Genomic DNA, 24,709 nt, shown 5'->3' on the forward strand with positions numbered 1-24,709 from the left:
ATCACTGTGACATGCGATTCCCTCAGGTTGGATGTTAATGAGTGTTGCTTTCTGCTAAACTGGATATTCCCAAGTGCTGCTTGCTGATATTCCCAAGTCCATGTTCTGGAGCAGGGTGGTTGCTGGGAAAACCCCTTTTTCTTTCTTCCTTGTTCTTTATACAAGGCTCTGCTCCCCTTCTTGTCTGTGCTGCACTAATGCCTCTCTTTGCTTCAGGATGGCCTTGGAAGTGTTCACCCCCCCTGCCTCGGTCACACCTGAAACAGCTATTTCATAGCAGAATCATTTGGCTTCTGAACAGAGAGCAAAAGAGTTCTCTCGCTGGTACCAGAAAGCACTGTGCCATTTGGCTGTAACTATGCTTCTGCTGGATGAGAAAAAGTATGTGTTTTGTATGTGCCTTTCTCCCACAATGTGAGATATGTCCAGACCTTGGCCTCTCTGCCCTATGCTTCCTTGTCAAGGTTGTCTGAATCCTTTTCAAGTGTCCTGCCTCCTGCCCCCTCCTGGTGCCTTCCTTGACTATGCAGAGGTGAACCCCTTCAGGACCCTATGAGGATTGGCAGGCAAGTTCAGGCAACTGGAGGTCGCTGCCCTCGCAGATGTCCCACTGAAGGCATCACCCGTCTTTCTCATCCACCAGACCAGCACAGCCTCCAGGGAGGTTCTTCCCAGGGCGGGGGAGCACCATGCTCTGGAAAAAAGAGCCATGGTTGCCCCCCTACCTCTTTGAAGTGCCTTTCACAACCCAACAGCTGAAGTAGTGTAATGATGCCACTGCTGCACGTGGCCCTGAAGTGTGCTGGCAGCCAGCAAAGACTCGCCCTCTTTCATGCCAGCTGGTGCTCGAGCAGCTTGGCTTGTCCCTCATTATGTAAGCAGGTCAAGAGCTGGCCAGGAAGTAATTCGTGTGAATGGGTCATGGAGCCTGGCAAGTTAGTGGCTAGCCTGCCATCTGCCCACTTGGCTCCTTTCCTTCTAAAGGATAACCCTTGACTTCCAAGGGGTGCCCATTTAGGCAGCAGTCTTTGTTCCCCTGGGCAAAGTCCTCTTTGCCAGCTTCTGTTTTGGAACAGGAACGGAAGGTCCAGAGCCAGGTATGGGGGGGGGGGGGGGGTTGGCCCCAGTGCGTTCATTTAAAAAAAAGGAAACAAAGCCCTAACTGGCTGTGGAGGGCTTGATTAGGGCCACAGCAAGTGTGTGTGTGAACCACTGCCTTGGGCAGATTCATTTGGGGCAGCAGGGCTTGTTTAAAACACTCATATCCCACTTTTCTCCTTTTGGACTCAGGGCAGCTCAGAGAAATTAAAAGTGCTCAAACTGATAGGCAGTCAGCAGCAGCTGTGAAAAGCAAGATGAGCACAAGAGAGGTGAGCTTGAACACCTCCCCCACAAATGCTTGTGAGGGGGCCTGCTGAGAGTCTTTGGCCAGTGGCAGAAAAGGGGCCTGCTGCTCCCTGCAGGGCAGAGAATTCTGTAGGGTGGGAGCCCCATTTGTTGTGAGAGGGAAGGATCCAGTGCCACTGCTGCAACTTGAGTGATTGGGTCTCTGGTGTGATGCAAGCCTCCAGCAGGTGTGGCTGGAAAATAGGAAATGCCTGACCTGGTTTGCGCTGAGCTGGAAAGGCAGGGGGCCCGAGGTGACTTGTACTAAATGAATTGGTGGCCCTTGTCCAGCCTTAGTTGCCACAAATAAGATTTCTTGGAAACCCTTTTTGCAGTTGGTGCACTTGTGGGAAACACTTACGTGGCCACCCCACCGCCTGATTCCAGCAGTGGTGTCAGCAGCATTCTTTGAGGACTTGGAACCACTGCATTTACGCTTCTGGTGTGTGTTGCTGGTGTGTGTTGCTGGTGTGTAGCACCTTCACGCCAACTCGCCTTTGCTGCCCTTATGAGGGGATTAGCTGTAAGTGCTCCTTGTTTGTGGAGGGATTGCAAGGCTGGATGGATACCCAATGGTAGGCAGTGAGTGCCTGAAGCTCAGGGGTGTCTGAACTGCTTTGGGGTTGGTTGGGGGGCTGTGGGGTGTCCCAAGAAGAGGTGCTGCTCAGCCTCTGTGTTGCTGCCTGTTCAGGACCTGTATGCTGGGGGTGGCAGCTCTTAAAGAGGCTACCAAATGCCAGGCGGGGCCATGCGCACATCGCTGTGTCTTTCAGTTGTGGGCTTTACTAGCGCTGCATTGTGCAGAGTGCCTCCTAGTGCCCTTGCAGAGAGCAGCCAAGACCAGACAATTGGCTCCCGCCTGGAGCACTCCTCTCCCTTGCTCCTCAGCTTCACCTGGCTAATCACCCCTGGGTAAAGCAAAGAGCACTGCTGTGTCCTCAGGGCATCTGAGGCAAAGCAGTCAAGATGGTGACTGGTGGGGAGAGAGCTCTCTGAAGCCCCCAAGGTTGCTCCAGTGAAGGTTTGACCCACTTTCTCCACCTCCTGCACCTGGCAGCAGCTTTACTTCCTTCACTGATACCAAAGCGGATGGTCCTGCCTGGCTCAGAACAACCTGTTCTCCTCTGCTGCTGTTGTGCAGCGTGTGGGCTTGGCTGGCTGGCAGTGGGCCAAGGAGGAGAATTTCGAGCTGGGAGTTAATGAGCAGTCTCCCTCTCAGTGCTGTTATGTAACTGGCAGAGTATGCTTCTTTGGCAGCCTAGAAAACAAAGGGATGTGAATGGGAGACACAGTGCCCTTTACGCTCCATGCCAGTGGCCCCATCCTTCACAGGTTGTTCGGTGTTTAGTAGAGTTCTTGCCTCCTTTTTGCCTGCTGGGACTTCAAAGCAATAGTACTATTGCGTCGTTGAGAACAATGTCCTGGCCAAAAGCATCCAGCCATTGGCATCTCTGGACATTTGCGCCTGGTTTTTCTCATTCCCAACACTTAGATATGTATATACTGGCGTGCCCCAGTATTCATGAAGAATCCTTTTGTGAAACTGCAGGTACCTGGGGGTGCCCCCTGTCTTCCAGAGGCAAGGGGAGCTGGGCTTCCTTTGCCACCAGAGGTTTTCTGAAGCCTGCAGAAGCCGCGTGTGACTGCCTGCAGCCACTATGTGCCTCAGAATGACTGAAAAGGCCAAAAAACATGAGCATTAAAGCATTTTAAGGCATTAAAAATGTCATTTCTGGTTTTATCGTAAAACTGGGAGTTGCTTTTTTGACCATTTTTAACTTTGCTTTTTAGACTCAGAAAGCCCGCAGAGCCGAATGGAACTGGGCACCCCTTGCCTCTGGAGTGGGCACATGGGGGGAGGGGGAGGGCTACCGATCTGGTCAGCAATTAATTAAAACCTGATTTGCCTCAAGGGTGCTTGGGGCAGCTTCTCCTTTGTCACTACCCCCTTATTAGTTAGCTGGGAAGGGAGTTGAGACTTACTGCTTTTTTATTTATTTTTTGGTAAGACTTTGCAAAGAGTCTGCAAAAAACTCCTTTGACTGCAGTCCTTGTATTAGCAGTAAAAGTCTGATAGGAGCAGGTTTCTCTCCAAGAGGAGCTAAAATAATTTTTACTGCTGCTTCCTCCTTCCCGATATCTATGCCCTATATACCTCCCCACTGCAGGGAGAGGAGTCTTCCTTGAGCAAGCACTCCCTCTGTGGGAGGGGAGGACTGGGGAGGCAGCCTCCTGGATGGCATTAAGCAGCCTGTAGTCCCTAGTGAAGCCTCTTCTGGCACCAAGGCGCTTTTGGGCATGGCTTCTGCTATGAAGGTTGTGCAAAGTCTCCAGGTGTGTAACTAAGATGGGAGCAGGTGGCAGAGCCCTTGAGAAACTGAGCTCTTGAGAAGCAGGTGGTTTGGCTTGAGAAACTGATTGGTAGGAAGTTTTAGACAGATAAAAGGAAGTCTTTTTCACAGCACACAACTCATCTATGAAGTGTTGCTGCTGCAAGATGTGCTGATGGCCATCAGTTATAATTAGGTTTATTTATGGGGGGTGGGGGACGGACCAGGAGTCTGTCATCACAATGTCAGCTAGTCACAATGGTTAATCACTGCTTCCAGGTAGCAGTCTGCCTCACCTGAATCCTGGTTGCAGAAAAGCCATGGCAGGAGAGAGGTACCTGCCTTCACATCCTTCTGGTAAGTGGGCCAGTGAGGGGAGAAAAGGAGGCTGGTCTAGATGGGCCCCCTTTGGCCTGAACCGCAGGACTGTTCTCACGTTTTTGTATTCAGTTTCTGTTAACAGGTATTGTTGCCTGGCTGCCCGGTATTTAAATATTAAGGACTAGTAGTTAAGGACTAGTAGTTAAGGACTAGTAACTGCCAAGGGCCAAGTATGGAGCCAGCACAGGGATGGTCCCAAATAGGACAGGTGATGGCTCTTGGTTTATCCCAGGTGCTTATGATCATTTGCGTGTCTCTTCTGCTTGTCTCTGTTGACCAAGCTGCAGCTGTCACTGGCCAGTCAAGGAGGATGGAGTGGGTAAGAAGAGCCAGAGAAACCTCTGGCCTCAAGAGAACCGCCTGGAACCACACCAAAGAGATGCAACACTCTCCAGGTAGAAAGGAGGCTGGCCTCCTGTAGACAGTATCTGATAGGTGCACACCTCATGTTTCTCTTGTCACCGTGACATGCAAAGAGCTTGGTTTCCTATGTCGGACTCACGTGGTTCCCAACCTGGGCTTGAGAGAGCAAGACCTGAGCTGTGTCATGAACCAGAGAATGGCTGCCAAAGTCTTCACCCTGTAGCAGTTTCTCCTCCTGCTATGAACAAGGACCTGCCCCAGAATGACTCCTTGAACCAGCTGGAAAACTGGTTGCCAGCCACCTTCACTGAAGCTGGGGAAGAGGAAGCGGCAGAGGCCTTGCAGAAGCCAGGCCAACCCCGCCAAGAAGATGTGGAAATATTTTGTAGCAGGAGTACAGAGAGCAGCTCCAGTGGGAATGAGTTCAGTGGACTTGGGTCCAACGGGACCAGTACTCAAGGCCTACAATTGAACAGCAGCTCAGACCAAAATCCCAGTGATCAGCGAAGATCCAGCAGCAGCAACAGCAGCAGGTGACCCTCATCCCTGGGGTGAAACTGCGGTTGGGCTCCTGTTCTCACATTGGGACTCTCACTTGACTGAGGCCAGTTGGAGCTGTCCTGACTGAGTTTAGGCTCAGTTTATACTGAGTTTAACAAGTTCAATCATGATGCTTTAACTGTAACCTTTTCTAAGCTTGCACCAGTGAAACTGTGGAGTGGCTGAAAATTTTGGGGGGGGGGAGGTTATTTGTGGGGGTTTCAGGAAGAGATGGGATCATAAGCCAAGATCTGGATTGTTGGAATCCCCATCAGTAATGCCCTTCACTGATCCACATTATGTTATAGAACGACAATGTTAGAAGTAAGGCTCTAAGGGCAAATACTGGCACCTTCAATTTAATTTTATATGGCATCATTTTAAGGAAAGGATAGTTGAGAACCAGCCCTGCGGAGTGTTCCCAAGGCCCTTTGTTGCTGTGCTCCCATGTCAGCTGAAGTTAGAGGAACGGAAGAGCAATAGGAGTGATGTGGGCTAGCCTTGTCTCAAACCTGCTCCTGGCTGTTTTTCCTGTACTGCAGCTACAATAAACCCTGACTGCTGCCATGCAGGTGTGCAGCACAGTGTCCATCCCCAGATCAGAGCACTGCTGGAAAGCAGGACACTTCAGGGCAGCCCTAGTGCAGAAGTTGTCTTTCCATGAGCTTTTCCCTACCCAAAGCTGCTGCTTGATGAGAATGTCATCTTTTCTAAAAGTGTGTTTTCCTCATTTGCAGTGAGCCACTAAGCTGGCACCAAAGTCACAAGAAGCTGATGTCAGTAATTCGGGAAATGAAGCAGTTTGTCCCACCTGAGAAGTCTGAGAACAGTGGCAAGACTAGCACCCTCAGCACTCTCAACTATGCTATGAAGTGCGTCCGGCAGATTCAGAGTATGTGGAGCTTCCGGAGGAGAAGTGCTCGGAGTCAGCATTGTGTGTGTGGGAGCTGGTGGCTGGATTCTGCTTCTGCAACCTGCTGTTGTGTGTCCAAGAAATGGGGTGTAGGGCAGTGAGGATGCATCCTGTCTCCAGGGGTGTCATGGGGGGCCACATGTGGGTTCCTTTGACTCTCAATCTGTAAAGGAGGGGACTGAATTATTTCCACTGCATCTGCACAGCTTTGCGACATCACTGCCACCCTGTTCCTTCTATAGAGGCTGAGCTTCCAGAGAAGGAATGAGGCAGCAGCAACTTTGTAAAACCAGCAAAACAGGAGGTGATGGCAGCGGCCTCTATGTACCTGCTGCTGCTTCTCCTTCCCACCATCTTGTCTCATGTGGCACCCACTTCCAGTCTGGCACCCAGAGCAGCCTGCCCCCTGTTTGCTGCACTTCTGGATGGAGGGTCTCCCTTGAGACTCGGATTCTGGGTCACACAGCAGAGACTGGTCTTAATGCCACCAGGTTGCCATTGCCCCACCAGTCTATCTAGCCATGTAGAGGCCTTTGGGAGCTAGGGATGCAGGCTTACATTGGCTGTCTGGGGTGGGGCAACTCCTAGGAGCACTCCTTTCTTGGCTTCCTACTGTGTGTCACCAGGTCACAAATACAACGGTTTCAGGTGGGATCTGTATTTGTTCTCCCTGCAAGTGACTTTCTGTTTGTCTGGTCTGTCCTGATTCTTCGAGAATTGCTACCCCAGCAATATAGTTGTGTTGTGCTACACTCCTCTTCCCCCCACCTCTCCTTCTGACTTTCTTACTTTCCTTGTTTGCCATTCAGCAGACAGCGATGCTTCTCGATTTTTTGGCAAACACGGAGCCTCCCGGGCAAGTGCTGGTATCTACAGCATTGAGGAGCTGGCAACAGTAACATCTGAACAAACTCCCAAAAACACAGTAAGTCAGCCAGGCTCCAGATGGAATTGACTGCTTAGTGGTTCTGCTTGTCAGAAATCCTTGACAGCAGTCAAAGAGGTGGTGGTAGCAGCTCTGATACTGCTTGAGAAACTCCTGAAAATGATGTTGCTACGGCACTTCAAAGGGCAGTGCCTCCTCCCTCACCATGTAGGGAAGTCTGAGGGTCCCTGATGTAGGAGCATATCCCAATCTGGCCTGAACTATGACAGTGTGAGGTTCTGCTTTGGTGGCAGATATTGAAAAAGACCTAAAGAAACTTTGCCTCCTGCCCCCCCCCATTTGCCTTATTGGTCAAAATCTGCAGGAGAAAATATCCCACAGCTGTTGCTCTGTGATGGGGGAAGAGATGCTGTATTGGAGGTCACCCTCCCTGCCAGGAGTGGCTTTTTAGTGACAGTGAGGTTCTCCCCCTCCCCAATGCATTGTTCCAGGTTGGGGGGGGAACACAGTGAAATTTTTCTTTAGTTGGTTGAATAGCTGAGTCCAGCACTGTCTCAGATACAAACCTCAGCCCAGGACCTGCTCAAGCCCTCCTGATGCCTGAGATGTCATGCCAGGTGCTCCCTCCGTCCTGAAGATGTACCAACTCTGCTCCTCCCATGCCCCGTTCCCACTTAGCACTCCCCTCCACCTTCCTTTTCCAATGTGAGGAGCAGCAGAGGCAAATAGGTGGGCAACAATGAGCACTGCCTGAGGCAACCACTTCAGGTGGCCCCACAGATGGGCCAACTCTGCCCAGCCTCACAGCATAGTGTCCCCATCTCTTCTTCAAGGTGCTGCTAGTGCTGCATCACTAGGTCCCTTTTGTGAGATGGCTTTGAGTACCATGGCACATTTTCAAGCACAGAAAAATCCATACAGTTAATTCTTTTAGGTGACTTTCTGCACCTATTTGGATATACTGCAGCACAGGCTCCCTGCCCTTCTCCTTCCTTACCTTGGAGATACCCAGGTGGTGAGGGGTGCTCTGTATCTACTATTTCAGCAGCTGGTTGTAATGTGTACAGGCATAATGTGGGGCTGAGAAGCCACAGGCTGGCTCAAGCAGTCCCCCCCACTACCACTGTGCATACAGAACTCCTGTGTGATGGCCAGTGTCCTTAATGCTGCTGCCACCACCATGCCTTGGCGGGAGGGAGGATGGGTGGCTCCCAGCTGAAGTTGTGTTTATCTTCCAGGACACATTTGTGGCTGTCTTCTCCTTACTGTCTGGGCAGATGATGCATGTCTCTGAGCAAGCAGCCTCCATTCTGAACTGTAAAAAGAAAACGCTGGACTCCTCACGCTTTGTGGAACTCTTGGCCCCACAGGACGTGGGTGTCTTCTACACTTACATCAACCAGTCACATCTGCCACTTTGGAACATGAAAGCCCAAAAAGGTGACTTGCTGAGCCCCTGGAAAATCCTTCTGAATTAGGGTTAGGGTTCAGTCCTTCTGAATTGGCTGTGCCCCACCTAGTGCTTCATTACACTGTCATAAGTAGCCATTCGGCCAGAGCAAAAGGTTTGATGTAGCTGGCTTTTCCACAATCCTTGGATCAGTACTGCCCACCTGTTCAGTGGAGGTGTGCCAGATGGCTGGCTGCGTCAGGCCAGGTTCCCAGTGACCCTCTGCTTCCATTTGGAAAGCGTCACCTAGTAGGACATGAAGGAAGGGGTCTTGTAGCATGCTTGCTCCATGTGCTCTGAATTACAGCCCTGGCTTTGTCTCCCTGCACAAGGATTGTCTGAGAGTGACTCTGAGAGTCACTTCCTCAGTAGCACTTCTCCGAGTCCCGGAGTGCCCCATTTTGTCTGTCTATCTCCCCTGGACAGTGCCCTAGAGAGTTGTGCTGCACCCAGTTCCACTTTACTGGAGTGTGTATATGTGTTTGGAAACCAAGCAGGAGAACATAAGAACAGCCCCACTGGATCAGGCCATAGGCCCGTCTAGTCCAGCTTCCTGTATCTCATAGCGGCCCACCAAATGCCCCAGGGAGCACACCAGATTACAAGAGACCTGCATCCTGGTGCCCTCCCTTGCATCTGGCATTCTGACATAGCCCATTTCTAAAATCAGGAGGTTGCACGTACACATCATGGCTTGTAACCCATAATGGATTTTTTCCCCAGAAACTTGTCCAATCCCCTTTTAAAGGCATCCAGGCCAGATGCCATCACCACATCCTGCGGCAAGGAGTTCCACAGACCGACCACACGCTGAGTAAAGAAATATTTTCTTTTGTCTGTCCTAACTCTCCCAACACTCAATTTTAATGGATGTCCCCTGCTTCTGGTGTTGTGTGAGAGTGTAAAGAGCATCTCTCTATCCACTCTGTCCATCCCCTGCATAATTTTGTATGTCTCAATCATGTCCCCCCTCAGGCGTCTCTTTTCTAGGCTGAAGAGCCCCAAACGCGTAGCCTTTCCTCATAAGGAAGGTGCCCCAGCCCAGTAATAATCTTAGTCACTCTCTTTTGCACCTTTTCCATTTCCACTATGTCCTTTTTGAGATGCAGCGACCAGAACTGGACACAATACTCCAGGTGTGGCCTTACCATTGATTTGTACAACGGCATTATAATATTAGCCGTTTTGTTCTCAATACCTTTTCTAATGATCCCAAGCATAGAATTGGCCTTCTTTACTGCCGCCGCACACTGGGTCGACACTTTCATCAACCTGTCCACCACCACCCCAAGATCTCTCTCCTGATCTGTCATAGTCAACTCAGAACCCATCAGCCTATATGTGAAGTTTTGATTTTTTGCCCCAATGTGCATGACCTTACACTTACTTACATTGAGGGAAGCAGGCAGCCTGGGGTGGGAACAAGGAAACAGCTAACTTCACCTGAACTTTGTTGGAATTTTGGGATTGGCGTTAGTTTGTATATCTCGGGTGATGAAAACCATTTTGTTTAAAAAGGAATATCCTTTCCAGACATTGGGAGGTTCAAGTTAAAACAACTCCAGAGAGTCGCCTCTTTCTACCTTTTTCCCAAGGCAGACTGATGCAGGATGCAATCCTAACCAATTTTCCAGAACTGACATAAGGGCAATGCAGCTCTGAGGTCAGGGAACAAAACATTCCCATACTTTGAGGAGGCCTCCATGAGTGCCACCCAACTGCAGGATGCAGCATATGTCCCATTGGCACGGCAATGCCAGTGCTGGAAAGTTGGTTAGGATTTGGGCCTCGGAGAGATCTGTCCTTTTTCTCTGGAAAGCCTCACTGGAGGGAGCTTTCTGCAGGCTTCACTGGCAGCTCATCCCACTTCCAAGGTGCACATCCAGCTAGGAAGGGTTCCTGGTGTTTGACCTAAGCTTGCCTTGCTGTCTTTTCAATGCTTTGCTTCCTGGCCTCTGTGGAGAGGAAAGCAAAGGAGGGGCACTGCACAGATCTCTGGCTCTGCACTGTGGGAAGTTGAAGAGTTCATAGATAAACACTGATCCTGTCTTGTGTCTTCCCCTTGCAGCCTCCCTTTACAAATATGCACAAGTGAAGTCCTTCTTCTGCAGAATCAGGTGAGTGTGTGCAGGGTTACACCAAACTCCTCTTCAGGTAGTGTTCATGTTTGTGCAGATGGAAGGTAGCCCAGAAATTCTGGCAATGCAAGAAATTGGAAGAAACAGTCGGCATTCTGTCATGGCCTTTGCTTTGCCTCTGAAATCTTGCCAGGATGGGAGTTGAGGCTCAGCTCTGCTCACTGCAGCCAGAATGACCTTTGCCTGGTGTGAAAGAGGAAAGTGAAACAGTGTTTGCAAGCATGGCTATTGAAGACATAGGAGAAGCTGAAATTTGCTGAGCTGAATTAGTTAAGGTCTCAAAAGTCCAATGTGTCTTGGCCGCCTAAAGATATTACGATTTCAGTTTGGTACAGGAGTGGGCAAATCCCCAACTTAGGAGTTTGCCTCTTAGAAACTGGAATTATTTCTCCAACTTGCATAGTATAAACAGTGGCTACAGAGTGACCCAGGTTCTTATACTTAGTAAAATGGCAGCAGTCTTCAGCTGTGAGGCCAGAATGCTGCTTTCCAGAGGAAGAGCAGCATACAGGAGTAAAAAAAAAAAAAAAGTGGTGCCCCAGGGTTCATTGTCTGGTCTCTGGGATTTGTGTGTTCTGGCTTTTCTAGTGCCTACTTCTATAAAAGAATGGAGCAATGCGGATTTTATCATCAGAGCAGTCAAGCAATGGGTCCGGCACACCCTCCATTACTCAGGGTCCAGGCAGTTGCTCAGTGTGTAGCACACATTCCAGAAGTGCTGGTTCAGGGATCCAGGAGTCATGTATGCTGTATTTCCTTTGCAGGGGTGGTAAAGACCAAGACCAAGAGAAGCGCTACTTCCCCTTCCGGATCACCCCGTACTTGGTCAGCATCTCTACATCTGACCACAGTGAACTGGAAGCCTGCTGCCTGGCTCTGGCTGAAAAAATCCACTCTGGCTATGAAGGCAAGTCCACAAGGGCTCTGTTCTGGAGCAGGACTGCTCCTTTCCTTGGACAGTTGAGCTGTCTGTCCAGAGTGTGAAAAACATTCATGCAGGGCCTTCCTTCTTGAGGATCCAAGGCCCTTACTCCTAGGCCCTTGTGTCCTGTTCAGATTTTGTTCAGCCCAGCTCACACTGAGTTTGTGTCAAATGGAAGGGTAGCTTCCATTAGTTTAGTTTAATGTGACCCTTACTACTTCTCCACAATCGTGTTGGCATTTATTTTGTGTTTGAGGGTTTTTGTTTTATTTTTTTAATATTTAGCTCCTCGAATTCCCCTGGAAAAAAGGATCTTCACCACCACTCACAGCCCAGGCTGCGTCTTTTTAGAGATAGACAACAGGTAATGTATTTTTCTTAAGTCGACTAAGTTGTCTTATGCAAAGTCACTCCTTGATCCACTGAGCCCCCATAGTTCTCTTCACCAGTAGTGGCTCTGCGAGGTTCTAGAACAGATAAGGGACTGTTCCAGCTCAACTGGAGACACTGCCAGGGATTGAACACTGGACCATCTTCATTCTCATCCCCTGAGCTGTATCACAAGAGGCTTAAAAGATGGGGGGAAATTGGGGGTTGGGGTGTCCCATGGCACAAAGTACAACTTCTGCTGTCCCCTTGTAAGCAAGCAGCTGTCTTGTTTCCCTTTCAGAGCGGTCCCTCTCTTGGGGTACCTCCCCCAGGAGTTGATTGGCACCTCCATCTTGATGCATCTCCACCCAGATGATCGTGCTCTCATGGTTGCAGTTCATCGCAAGGGTAAGCCTCAGCTCCTTTTTGAATCCATTGCATTGATTCCTCCCAGGCTCTCTGTCAGCAGAGCTGCCCCTATCCTCCAGCTAATGAAGAGCCTCCTGCCTCAAAGGCAAGGCAAGTCCACCTGGGATTGGCAGAAGCCTTCATCAGGTGAGTTTCTGTCCAATCTTAGCACTGCCTCCTGAGAGGAGCAGAGCAGTTCCTTATCAGAGAGGCAGCAGCCAGGCAGAGTGAAGAGGCTTCTTGGAGTTACAAGAGATCTTCCCCTCCAGCTGAATTAACCCAGCTCAGGGATTTGCAAGGGATTGCCATGGTCTGTTTCAACCCCTAGAGCTTTCTTCAATCCTCCCATTTAGGAGTGGCAGGAGCTTTCACCTTGGAAGGTGTGCCTTGCTTCAGCAGCTTCGTCCAGGGCTGTCCTCTCCTGTTTGTTCACTTCACCCCTCTTGAGTTTTGTTTCAGTTGCTAATGTGTCTTTGAGGGTTTTTTGCCTTGGGGGGGGGGTGTCATTCAGCTAACTTAGCACTAGTGGTCTATTCTGCAGTAGTCAGACCTTGCTTGGAATCCTGCATCCAGTTTGGGCAATGCATTTGAAGAAAGACATAGATAAGCTGGAACGGATTCAGAGAAGGGTGCTAAGCTGGTGAGAGGTCTGGAAACCATGTCCTGTGAGGTATGGTTAAAAGAGCTGAAGATGTTTAGATGAAGCAATTAAGGGGAGATGCGAGGTCTCTCTTCAAGTACCTGAAGGGCTGCAAAGCAGAAGAATGGGAGTGCCTGCTCTCTGTAGCTCCTGGGGCAGGACTAGAAGCAATGGGCTTGTGAAAGTACAGGGGAGGCAATTTAGGACGGACAGGAGGAAGAATTTCCTGGCTGTAAGAGCTGCTCAGCACTCGGTCAGTTTTTCTCATTCAGTCATTGGAGGTTTTCAAGCAGAGGCTGGATAGCCACCTGCTAGTGATGCTGTAGCAGTTGCCTGCACTGAGCAGGGAGTTGAACTAGATGACCTCCAAGGCAGCTTCCAGCTGACATTCCAAGATTTGCAGTTGCACCCCAACTAGGCAGAAATTCCTCAGATTGGGAGTGGGGAGTGGCAGCACGGCTTGTCTCCCTGACACTGTTATTTTGAAGGGGGGGAAGGGGAGAAGCTTACCCCTTTTTTGATGGCTGTCCTGCTGACTGACCAGGATAACGGGGTGCTGTGGCTGGGCCAGCTGCACCTTCTCAGTGTGCTCTGGTGGGATCCAGCAGTCTTACTTTGTCAGTCCAGCCCTGTCTTTGTCTCCACTTTCTGCGCAGTCCTGAAGTTTGCAGGCCAGCCCCCATTCGAACACTCGCCCATCCGGTTTTGTACTCAGAATGGAGACTACGTCATCCTGGATACCAGCTGGTCCAGCTTCATGAATCCATGGAGCAGGAAGGTTGTGTTCATTATTGGACGGCACAAAGTCCGCACGTAAGCCAAACAAAGCCAGTGTGCCTTGCCTCTGTCTCATTACATGCAGCCAGTCAGTGGGGTTTGGAATCTAGGGGAGGCTCAGATGCACTTGGTTCCCCTGAGAAAGCCTTCATCTCCCTTTGTCTGACCTTGACTATAAAATTGAAGAATTATGACTTTGGGGCTATTAATGCAATGATTTTGAAGCCTGGGCTGGGTGTGTTAAAAGGAAGTAAGTAAGGAAGCTTCTAGTGTGGGAGAAGCTTCTCTGAAGAGGTGTTGAATGTTGCAACTATAGGCAGAGTCAGAGCTGGCTCATCCATGGGGCCATCTGAAGTGCTGGCTTTAGGCAGCAGACTGGTGGGGGGCACTCACTTGCCTCCACTGCTCCTCAGGAAAGGGGTCTGGGACCTTCTGTATGGCAAGGAGTGAGCCCCCCAAGCTGTAGCTAGACAAAGAGCACAGATGCCTTGGTCTGCTGAGAGACTTGCTGGGTCTGTTAAATGGTGCCACCCTCATGCAGCCTCTTGCCTGTAGTATCCAGTTCATTCAATGTTGATTGCTTCTTCCATGCCATTGGCCATCAGTTCTGTTCACTGTGTGCTTTAGGGAGCCATGTGCAGAAGAAAGAGAGATGAGTCCTTTCCTGCCTTGATCCTATTCTAGTGCTGTCCTTGGCTCCCTGCCTTCCCCTCTTCTAGGTGGTTGGGGTTCCATCCTTGTACCTTGGGAGCACAGCTCCCAACTCTCATCTCCCTTCTGATTCTTGAGCAGAGCAGCTCCTTATCTGAAGAGTTTTGTTCTTGGCTTCCTTTATCTGATGTTAAAGTCCCCAAACATTTTAACAGTCCTACTTGCTGTCTGTTAAGACAGATCACTTGGTTTCCAGGGAGTTGCATCTTGGGGGGGGGGGGGGGCTGCATATCTTATCAAGCTGTCAAACTCTTCAGTTGACACTCTGGAATGTTTCATTGTGCATCTGTGGGGCTAATCCTGCTCCTTAAATAACCAGGTTATATAATCTTGTTACACAGCCCTTTCCTTATCTGGAATTGGTGTTGACATTCTCCTTCCATTAACTCTTTGCAGGAGCCCTCTGAATGAAGATGTCTTTGGTGCACGAAGCAGGCAGATGTGTGGGATGGACGAAGAGATTCGTGCTCTGCAAGGGCAGATTTACAAACTGCTGCTGCAGGTGAGAAGAGAACAGATTGGACATAAGGCAACTCTTGGGCCATGGGTGTGGCTGCAAACGGTGTTTACCTGACTGGATGAAAGGGAAAAGTTGTTCTTTCTCCCCCCATCTCTCACTTCATAGCCAAGCTCTGATTAAGACATGATGTTCCTTGCTTTGCAGCCGGTCCACAGCAACGGCTCCAGTGGATGCGGAAGCCTTGTCAGCAATGAGCATGAGCATTACATTAGTGTAGCCTCTTCCAGTGACTCCAATGGCAACTGCGTGGAGGAAATGCAGAAGGAGCCAGTAAGTCTCCCTTCATGTCACCTGCTGGATACAATATACTAAGGCCAAAATTGGTTGGTGTGGAATTCAAAGCTTGACACTCTGCATGCTAATCAGATGGGAGCCTACTTAGTTTGTTCTGGGTACTGTCCCTTTTTGCAATATTGTGCAATGGCTAACCCCCCAAAATCAAAATATGATTACAATACAAATAGAATTGATTTGAAGGGCTTCAGTTTTGTACAACATGATCGTAAGTATATAATGTCCAAGTGTTTGTTCCATCTGCATTGGCTGCTTCTTTGTTTCTGGGCTCAGCTGGAGCTCTGGTAGCAGCCAAGGGCCAAGTTTCTTCAAGGCCTTCCTAGAAGCACATCTGAGATGTAAGAACAGCACCAGAGGCCCTTCTGCCATGCCATGAGATCATATGGAGGCAAGAGTAGGTTCACCAAGACCGTGGAAAGTCACCCTCTCCCATCTGTTTTTTTTTAAAGCCTCTGATTGAGCTTCTTAAAAATTTGTGTAGCACCCTGTTATTGACTGTGAATTTTTAAAGTAGCTTTTAAAGGTGCTATTCAGTCTTTGTAGTATTTTCTGGCATGGTGTGTGTAGAGCTTAGGTTGCGTTGGGTCACCCTTTTGCTTTTGTTCAACAGAAAAGCAAGAAACGAAGAATAAGCAACATAGGAAGATGAGAGGTTAGGTTGGGGCAAGAATGGCCCAGCCTAGACAACACAATTCAAGCAGGATAGGAGCCTTGGCAGGGGGGGCATTCTGAATGGGTCAGTCCCCAGCTGCTCTGCTCTGTGGGGCTGAGGTCACTAAAAGTATACCAGGGGTTCCTCAGCTTTTTTACATGCTGCTGCAAGAAATAGTTTGTCTGGCACCCTCAGTGGTTCAGCAAGAACAGCTTTGTGTAGGTGGCCTTGTATTCCCTGACTCCAAACCGGGTCCTTACCGCAAGTGAGCAAGGTCAAGGAGAGGCCTTTAGTTGCCTCCCTTTCTTCACGTATTGTCAATGGCTGTGTTATAAAACAGATTCCCATTGAAACAATGTAGCGGCGTCCTCAACTATATTAAGCCGTCCTGTGCGATCTTGTCAGAGTCATGTGGCAGCTGGTAAACCATGTTTTGCAAGCCTCAAATCCTCCAGGACAGTGGTTCTCAAACTCTGAGGGAGCTTTACTCCCTTTAAGTCTCTGTGGGGGAGGGGCTAGGGCGGTGACGCAATTCCTAGGATTGCATCGCTAAGGGGGGTGAGGGGCAGTACTTTTGACTTACGTTATGTAGGCAGGGCTGCAGCAGGCTGCAGGAGGTGCAGGGAGCCCTGTGCAGCCCTCTGCAGCGCTCCACAAGGCTTGGAATGTTCAGTAATAGCAGGTGCAAAGCACCTCCTGCAAAAAGTACTTTGTGCTTGCTTTTTCTGAACGTTCCAAGCCTTGGGGAGCGCTGTGCAGGGCTCCCCGCACCTCTTGCAGCCCTGCCTACCTAATGTGAGTCAAAAGCACCCCCCTTGCCCCCTCATACGGACTCAATCCTGGGGATCACTTCCCTGCCTCTCCTCTTCCCCGCCCCTTAAAGGGACAGGGGAACCTTTATGCAAACTGGTGGGTTGCAACCCACTAGTTTGAGAACCACTGCTCCAAGATGTTAAGTCATCTTTTCTTTTGTCTTCCTGTTAGTCTTTTTCCAGTACTCTTGGCATTATATGCTTGCTTGACTAGGCAAGAGTTGTCCCTATGCAGTGTATGGCCAAATCAGCACAACCTAGATTTTAAAACCTGAAGGTGGTTTCTCATCTGCTTTGATCCATATGTCTTTATTTCTCCATCATTATTACATGATTTTATGTAGTCAGGAGGTGCTAGAACTGTTTATTTTCTGTTGTTTGTGTTTCTTTAGAGTCCAGGTCTCGCAGCCATATAGCAAAGTAGGAATAGTTGTGGACTTAAACTTTCCACACTGATTTTGTTAGATTTGTATACGTAGCTGTTGATAGACTAATTTGATTATTTCTGGGTTGTATGATGTGTCAGATGTAGCTATACTTCCTAAGTAGGTAGATTTTTTTTTAATCTACTTCTGTAATGGGTTCTCCACCAATTGTAATTTTACTGCTGATGTTTGATTTGTTTTTTAAACTGCCATAATCATAGTTTTATCTTTAGTTACCTAGCACAATCAGTAAACCATTGCACAGTCTTTCCTTAAACTGCTTCATGGTCTTGGCAGAGCACCACAGAAGCCACAGGGCCTTCTGGCTGTACTGTAGCTCAGGTTAGCCTTTGGGGGGGGTATCCAGGGGAAGTGAGCATGACCCTCGCGTCTGAAGGTTGTTGCTGTAGGAAAGAGAGAAGCCACAATTTCCAGGAAGTGAGACTTTGCTTCATGTTACCTCCCTGCCAGAAATTGGGCTGGTAGGGGTGTGGAGCAGGGTCACTTCTGCTTTGGCACCCACCCTACTGCTTGGGAATCCTCCACCCAGGGTGACCTATCGGTCAAGCAGACCATTTGCTTGCTGCCTGTTGGGATCCTTTTCAGTGTAGCCTGCCTAACTTGGGAAGCATTTAGAAAGCCTTGGGCATTGGTCAGTGTCCGTGCCCTGGTCCAGGCCAGTGTAGTGTGTTGTATCACATTTGCTGGGTGTGTGCTGGTGTCTGCCTGGGTTCCCTCCCTCTGATGTTCTTGTATCCTTTGCCCCCTCAGATGACACTGCAACAAGTCTTTGTGGATGTCAACAGGCTAAAGAATGTGGGTCAGCAACTGTACATTGAATCCCACAGTAAGCCTCTGAATGGAATAGGCAGAGCTGCGAGGGCAGAACTACAGGGAGGTGAGTTCACCTGGACTGGTTGGGGGCTGCCTCTGAGAGCAGGGAGGTGTGTCCCTTGATGTCTGCCTGCCTGCCTCAAATAGCAGATACTTCAAATGTTTTGTCCTGCAGATACCTGCACAGGTAATTGTCTCCCTTGGGTCACTATCTAGGTTGTAGGGCCTTCCAGGCCAGGGACTTCTCTCTCTGCACTCTGGATTGATGGTGCATAATAAATAATAATAATGGCTCCATCAGAATGGGCATGAGATTGTTTGGTGTTGGTGGGAGGGGAACACCTCTGCTGTGAAGTGATGGCTCTCTTTCTTCCTGTTCCTAGACAAGAAGGATACAGCCTCTGGTTTGCCTTGTGCCTTGAGGAATGGTAGTGGTGGAGTCCCGCCTCCTGCATCCTGCAGTGATTTGAGAAACATGCACCACATCCTGTCCTATCAACAAATTAATTGCATGGACAGCATTATTAGGTAAGAAATCCTCTACTGTAGGAAGAAGTCTCAGTGTGGGAAGCCAATAAGGATGGAAGGACAGGAGGGCAAGACATTACCATGGTCTGACTTCCTAAACCACTAGCAAGGCAGAGTCCCTGCCTGTGGGTCTTGAGACAAGGGCATTTGGTTGATGCATGAACTACTGAAGTATCTGTCAGCAATTAAATGCTGCAGCCCCAATTATATTATAAAACAAATGCAAAAAAATAGTGCACTTCTGTATTGTGTATCAAATACAAACATCCACTGATTAACACAGTCAAATACTCCCTCCTTCCCATCTTCTGTGAATTCTACAAATCCGACATCTGTGAGTGTTGACAATTCCATCTCCCCATTCGGTTTGCATGTTTGGCTATGTTGGGTGGGTGGGTGGATGGGATGTCTCTGCAGGAGACAATAGCAGCACAGGCAAACATTTTGATTGAGTCTGACAACTGATAGAATCTGGCTTCAGAACCTTGTTTTGTTCTCTCCTTCCCAATGGCTTGGGAAGGAGCTTGCTTGGAGCTGTGATGGTGTTGAGCAGAACCAGCCTCGTGTGATTCTGTCAGTCATGGAGAAACAGCATGTTCTTGCTGGCCCACATAAGAATGGCTGCTTTAGCTGCCCTTCTTTCCTCTGCTGATAGTTATTCCCATTGAATGTGGGGAGGCACACAGGGCAGGGAAAGTGGCTCTTGTAGTGTCTGCTTGTGTCATTTTGTTAATGGAAGAGCATCTGATGGGCACGCTTTAATTGTAAGAAATGCTCTTGCAGGCAGTTTGCCTTTCCTGCTGTTGCACTCTCATCAGAGAGCTAAACACATCCCTGACAGTGCTAACAGTTTTGAATAAATCCATGGGCTCCCCACAAATTTGGTCCATATTGTCCTCCTTGCCAGACTCTTTTGCTGCCTTGCAGGTATCTGGAGAGTTGCAGCTTCCCTGCTTTGAAGAGGAAGTGTGAATCCTCTACCAATACCTCTTCCTCCTCTTCAGACAATGACAAGCAAGGCCAACAGAGTGAAAATGAAATGCAGACCTTGGAAGGTAAGAAGGACTGCTGCAGCATCTCGAGAGGCATCTCTAAGATGCAGTGCTGCTGACAAACAATTCTGCTCCTGCTCCTGCCAACATACTTGAGCTCTTCACACAATTCTGAAACATTTCAGTGACTTCTGTTCCAGACCTGGCCGTGGCCTTGCCTTGGGCTGGAGAGGAAGCGACTGCGTTTCTTGGTCGCCTCTTGGTCCAGGCAACCTCGTAAACCATTTCTGTTGATTCTTCTGTTGCCACCGTGTTGAGATTTGCTCTGTTGCTACTAGATGCCTCCGGACTGTCCTCCATTACTTCCCAGCCACTCGTCATATCCAAGCCTGAAGAGGCTATCGAGCCACAAGCACCGGCCACTGTGGTGGGTCCCCCAATGACAGACCTGGCTCTGACAGCCAAAGCTCTCAGCGTGGTCTCCGTCACCAGCCAGTGCAGCTACAGCAGCACCATCGTCCACGTCCCACACCCTGAGTCAGGTAGGTTGGGCTGATTCAGATGCTGTATTTGAAGGGGTGTTCATATGCCATGACTCCCCCCCCTTGCAGCCTTCTCCCAACCAGTGCCCCAGAACAGCACCTGGCTGATGGCAAGTGAAGTAGCCAACTCTCCTGTTGGAAAAGTGGAACTGAGCAGTGAGTGTTTTTCTCTTCTTCTTGCAGAAGTGACTGCGATAGAGGAGGCCCCTCTGCAGAGTGAATCACTGGAGCTGCCCCCTGCCAGTGCTCCCTGTGTGGCTCCTGAGGAGATCAGGCTGGTTGGGCTCACAAAAGTGGTCCTGTCAGCTCACACTCAAAAGGAAGAGCAGAACTACGTTGATAGCTTCCGCCACAAGATCCTGCTGTCCCCATACAGGTCCTACCTACAGCAGGGAGGAACTGGAAGCAAGCAAACCCCTTCCCAGGAACAAGGTAGGAACAAGCATGCAGGGCTTGGCACCTTTGCTCTCTGATCTCACATCCACCACACTTTTGATCCACTGCACATTGGGTCATCACTTTCATCGACCTGTCCACCACCACCCCAAGATCTCTCTCTTGATCTGTCACAGACAGCTCAGAACCCATCAGCCTATATCTAAAGTTTTGATTTTTTTTGCCCCAATGTGCATGACTTTACACTTACATGGAAGCGCATCTGCCATTTTGCTGCCCATTCTGCCAGTTTGGAGAGATCCTTCTGGAGCTCCTCACAATCACTTCTGGTCTTCACCACTCAGAAAAGTTTGGTGTCGTCTGCAAACTTTGCCACCTCACTGCTCACCCCGGTCTCCAGGTCATTTATGAAGAGGTTGAAAAGCACCGGTCCCAGGACAGATTCTTGGGGCACACTGCTTTTCACCTCTCTCCATTGTGAAAATTGCCCATTGACACCCACTCTCTGTTTCCTGGTCTTCAGCCAGGTATCAGTCCATGAGAGGACCTGCCCTCTAATTCCCTAACTGGAGTTTTTTCAGTCGCCTTTGGTGAGGGACCGTGTCGAACACCTTCTGAAAGTCTAGATATATAATGTCCACGGGTTCTCCCGCATCCACCTGCCTGTTGACCTTTTCAAAGAATTCTATAAGGTTTGTGAGGCAAGACTTACCCTTACAGAAGCCATGCTGATTCTCCCTCAGCAAGGCCTGTTCATCTATCTTTGATGAGGCATTCCATCATCTTACCCAGTATAGATGTTAGGCTGACCGGCCTATAGTTTCCTGGGTCCCCCCTCTTTCCCTTTTTAAAGACCGGTGTAACATTTGCAATCCTCTGGCACTGTGGCTGTTTTGAGGGGCAAGTTGCATATTTTAGTCAAGAGATCAGCAACTTCATTCTTTAATTCCTTAATAACTCTTGGGTGGGTGCCATCCGGGCCTGGTGACTTATTGATCTTTAATTTATCAATGAGGTCTGAAACATCTTCTTTCAACCTCTATCTGACTTAATTCCTTGATCAGGAGGGGCCATTCGGGCAGCGGTATTTGCCCGAGGTCTTCTGCAGTGAAGACAGATGCAAAGAACTCATTTAATTTTTCTGCCATCTCTAAGTCTCCTTTTATCTCCCCTTTCCCTCCCTCACCATCCAGAGGGCCAACCGCTTCTCTGGCAGGTTTCCTACTTCTAACATATTTGAAGAAGCTTTTATTATTCCCCTTAATGTTGTTGGCCATGCGTTCCTCATAGTCTCGCTTGGTCTCCCATATCACTTTCTTACATTTCTTTTGCCACAGTTTATGTTGCTTTTTATTCTCTTCATTAGGGCAAGAGTTCCATTTATGGAAGGAAACTTCCTTGCCCTTTATGGCCTCTCTAACTTGGCTGGCTAGCCATGTGGGCACCCTCCTGGACTTAGTGGAGCCCTTCTTTCTTTGCAGTATACACTTCCGCTGGGCCTCTATTACTGTTTTAAGCAGCCTCCATGCACTCTGGAGAGATTGGACTCTTTTTACTTTCCCTTCGACCCAATGTGCAGTAGCAGTAAAGAAGGCCAATTCTATGCTTGGGATCATTAGAAAAGGTATTGAGAACAAAATGGCTAATATTATAATGCCATTGTACAAATCAATGGTAAGGCCACACCTGGAGTATTGTGTCCAGTTCTGGTTGCCACCTCTCAAAAAGGACTTAGTGGAAATGGAAAAGGTGCAAAAGAGAGCAACTAAGATGACTGCTGGGCTGGGGCACCTTCCTTATGAGGAAAGGCTACGGCGTTTGGGCCTCTTCAGCCTAGAAAAGAGACGCCAGAGGGGGGACATGATTGAAACATACAAAATTATGTAGGGGATGGACAGAGTGGATAGAGAGATACTCTTTACACTCTCACATAACACCAGAACCAGGGGACATCCACTAAAATTGAGTGTTGGGAGAGTTAGGACAGACAAAAGAGAATATTTCTTTACTAAGCGTGTGGTCGGTCTGTGGAACTCCTTGCCGCAGGATGTGGGGACGGCATCTGGCCTAGATGCCTTTAAAAGGGGATTGGACAAGTTTCTGGAGGAAAAATCCATTATAGGTTACAATCCATGATGTGTATGTGCAACCTCCCGATTTTAGAAATGGGCTATGTCAGAATGCCAATGCAAGGGAGGGCACCAGGATGCAGGTCTCTTGTTATCTGGTGTGCTCCCTGGGGCATTTGGTGGGCCGCTGTGAGATACAGGAAGCTGGACTAGATGGCCCTATGGCCTATCCAGTGGGGCTGTTCTTATGTTCTTATCTACACTCTTTCCTTCCTCATTTTATGTTTTTCTTCTTTACTATCAGTGAGTTGGGGAGAAAAGGCAAAAGAAGGTGGCAAGGGAGGAAAAGGTGATTCCATGGAATTCTAGTTGACCCCGCTTGGAAGGAGTTGCAGAATCGTGTGGACCAGCTCTGCGAGGGTCCGAACCAGCTTTCCAGAGCTGTGGCTTTTCTGATCAATGCTCACATGGATTCCTTTCAGTGTCAGTTGTGGGCCCTGTTCATCCAACCTTAAAGAGCTGAGACCTCTGGCTTAAAACCAGAAAGTTGACTGCCAGCTGAGATCTCACCTGGTGGCTTACAGCATGGGAGGGGGGGTGGCAAAAGCTCTTTGGGGAGAGTCTTGACAATGGTCTTGTGGAAGCAAGAGGCGAGGCAAGTTAAGGATGAGGATCTGTTTCTTTTGTCTGGTCAAAAGCTCTACTCCAGTAGCACATTTGGGAGCAGGAGCAGAGACCACGCTCTCTTCTGGCTTTTTCAGTTGGGAAGTACAAAGAGGCAAGCATTGGCAGGTTGCACTCACCAGTGCTGGACAGACTGTAGCTATCACCAGCATGCGAAGGTAGTCTACCTCTGACTGGTGGGTCCTTGGCACAGTTCAGGAAGGTGTTGTATATCAGATCTGATGACCACTTCCTACACTGCAGCTCTTGGATGGTAGACAAAGGGTTGCGTCGCTATTGCAGACCCATTGCTGCTGTAAACCAGACGATGGAGCCAGTTCTGAAGAGGGAAAGGGAAGCAGGTGTTAACACTGTTTTCCTCTTGGTATCAAAGAAAAATGGAGATTGGGGAGTCACATTAGATTGCTCAGATCCATAGTGAAGAAGTAGTCCTGGGTGAAAACACAGAATCATTCTAGGCAGTCTGCTGTAGATCAAATTGTGCAGCAATGGGCTTTCCCTTGTTGGAGGTTTTGAAGCAGAGGCTGGATAACCACCTGTCAGGAATGCTGTGCACACTTGTGTGAGCAGTGGGTGGACTAGTTGACCACCAAAATCCCTTGCAGCTGTTACAATCTCATTCTATAAGGGCACAATCCTAACACCTTATGTCAGTGCTTTCCAGCACTGACATAAGAGCAATGAAGCTCTGAGATAAGGGGACAAACATTCCCTTACTCTGAGGAGGCCTCCGTGAGTGACACCCAACTGCAGGATGCAGCACACATCCCATTGGCACTGCTATGCCAGTGCTGGAAAGTACTGACATAAGGGGTTAGGATTGCACCCTAAATGTTTTTTATTGGCTGATCTTGACAAGAGATCCTTCCAGAAAAGAGTTGATACTTCAGCTCGCCAGTGGTGGATCTGTTTGCATCTCCAGCCAACCACAGAGGCACTTTTACAGTAGACATGTCTTGTGCGGGAGCAGAAACCATCCCAATCATTGCTGCAGGCCAGCAGTCTACCATGTGGACTTCTTTCCATGACCTCACTTGTACAAAGCTGTCCTGGAGGCACCTGGCCCAGGTGGGTGTGGGCCCAGGAGGGTATGGAGGCTAATGCAGCTGTGCAGAGCTGCTCCTCTGTCACTTCCTGTGACCAGAGACCTTGCAGAGGACCATATCTTGCACCTGGCTTCACCTGTTTGATACAGATGGTGTGGTGATTAAGCAGTCATTACTGAGTAAGTAGGGATACCCAACTGCATACAGGCCACCTGGCAACCCTTGCTATTTAGTGGTGTTTGGAAGAGATTGTGAGGTCAGGGATGCTCTCAGTTTCTAGATTCTGGATTTAGCATCACTTGATGCCTTCAGTGTGTTTGGTGTCTCTATGATTCCCAGTGCAGACTGCAAATGCTCCTTAGTCATCCTTATGTATAATTTGCCTGGGGGGGCACAGCCTTGTCAAGCCTCCAGTTACACTACTTCAGAGTCCATGATAGTTTCATTCCACCCAGGCTTTCTAAACACATCCACGATGTAATCTTCCTTAGGGCAGTGGATAAGAGCCTGCGTCTCTTTGGTGTACAAGACCTTGGGGGTCAAGGCACCATCAGGCATTGCAGCCCCTTCTGCTTGGTAGTGCAGCTGAGATGGCAGCATTTGCAAAACAAGTCTACAGGGGAACATCTGTTGGCAGCCACCTGGTCACCTGCTTTTCTTTTTGCTCTCTGCTACGAAAGGGACACTTTTGCATCTTTTCA

General features: G+C 49.1%; 1 protein-coding gene across 6 annotated transcripts in view; it reads left to right on the forward strand.

Annotated features, from left to right (window-relative positions):
- Nucleotides 1-24,709, forward strand: part of PER3 (period circadian regulator 3) — a 34,180-nt gene that overhangs the window by 2,369 nt on the left and 7,102 nt on the right. For 3 of the 6 annotated variants that reach the window (XM_066636945.1, XM_066636947.1, XM_066636950.1), the window contains exons 2-17: nt 4,379-4,993; nt 5,738-5,892; nt 6,723-6,838; nt 8,038-8,239; nt 10,318-10,366; nt 11,152-11,294; nt 11,595-11,673; nt 11,980-12,086; nt 13,383-13,539; nt 14,611-14,716; nt 14,879-15,004; nt 17,689-17,815; nt 18,135-18,279; nt 19,207-19,334; nt 19,610-19,813; nt 19,997-20,245. In XM_066636945.1, coding sequence (XP_066493042.1) covers nt 4,566-4,993; nt 5,738-5,892; nt 6,723-6,838; nt 8,038-8,239; nt 10,318-10,366; nt 11,152-11,294; nt 11,595-11,673; nt 11,980-12,086; nt 13,383-13,539; nt 14,611-14,716; nt 14,879-15,004; nt 17,689-17,815; nt 18,135-18,279; nt 19,207-19,334; nt 19,610-19,813; nt 19,997-20,245 — 2,521 coding nt within the window. In that variant the 5' untranslated portion in view covers nt 4,379-4,565. Of the gene's footprint in view, nt 1-4,378; nt 4,994-5,737; nt 5,893-6,722; nt 6,839-8,037; nt 8,240-9,006; nt 9,064-10,317; nt 10,367-11,151; nt 11,295-11,594; nt 11,674-11,979; nt 12,087-13,382; nt 13,540-14,610; nt 14,717-14,878; nt 15,005-17,688; nt 17,816-18,134; nt 18,280-19,206; nt 19,335-19,609; nt 19,814-19,996; nt 20,246-24,709 lie in introns of those variants that run through there. The other 3 variants (XM_066636948.1, XM_066636946.1, XM_066636951.1) reach the window with 3 other exon arrangements.

Source organism: Tiliqua scincoides, chromosome 9 (assembly GCF_035046505.1).
Source record: "Tiliqua scincoides isolate rTilSci1 chromosome 9, rTilSci1.hap2, whole genome shotgun sequence".
NCBI classification, from domain to species: domain Eukaryota; kingdom Metazoa; phylum Chordata; class Lepidosauria; order Squamata; family Scincidae; genus Tiliqua; species Tiliqua scincoides.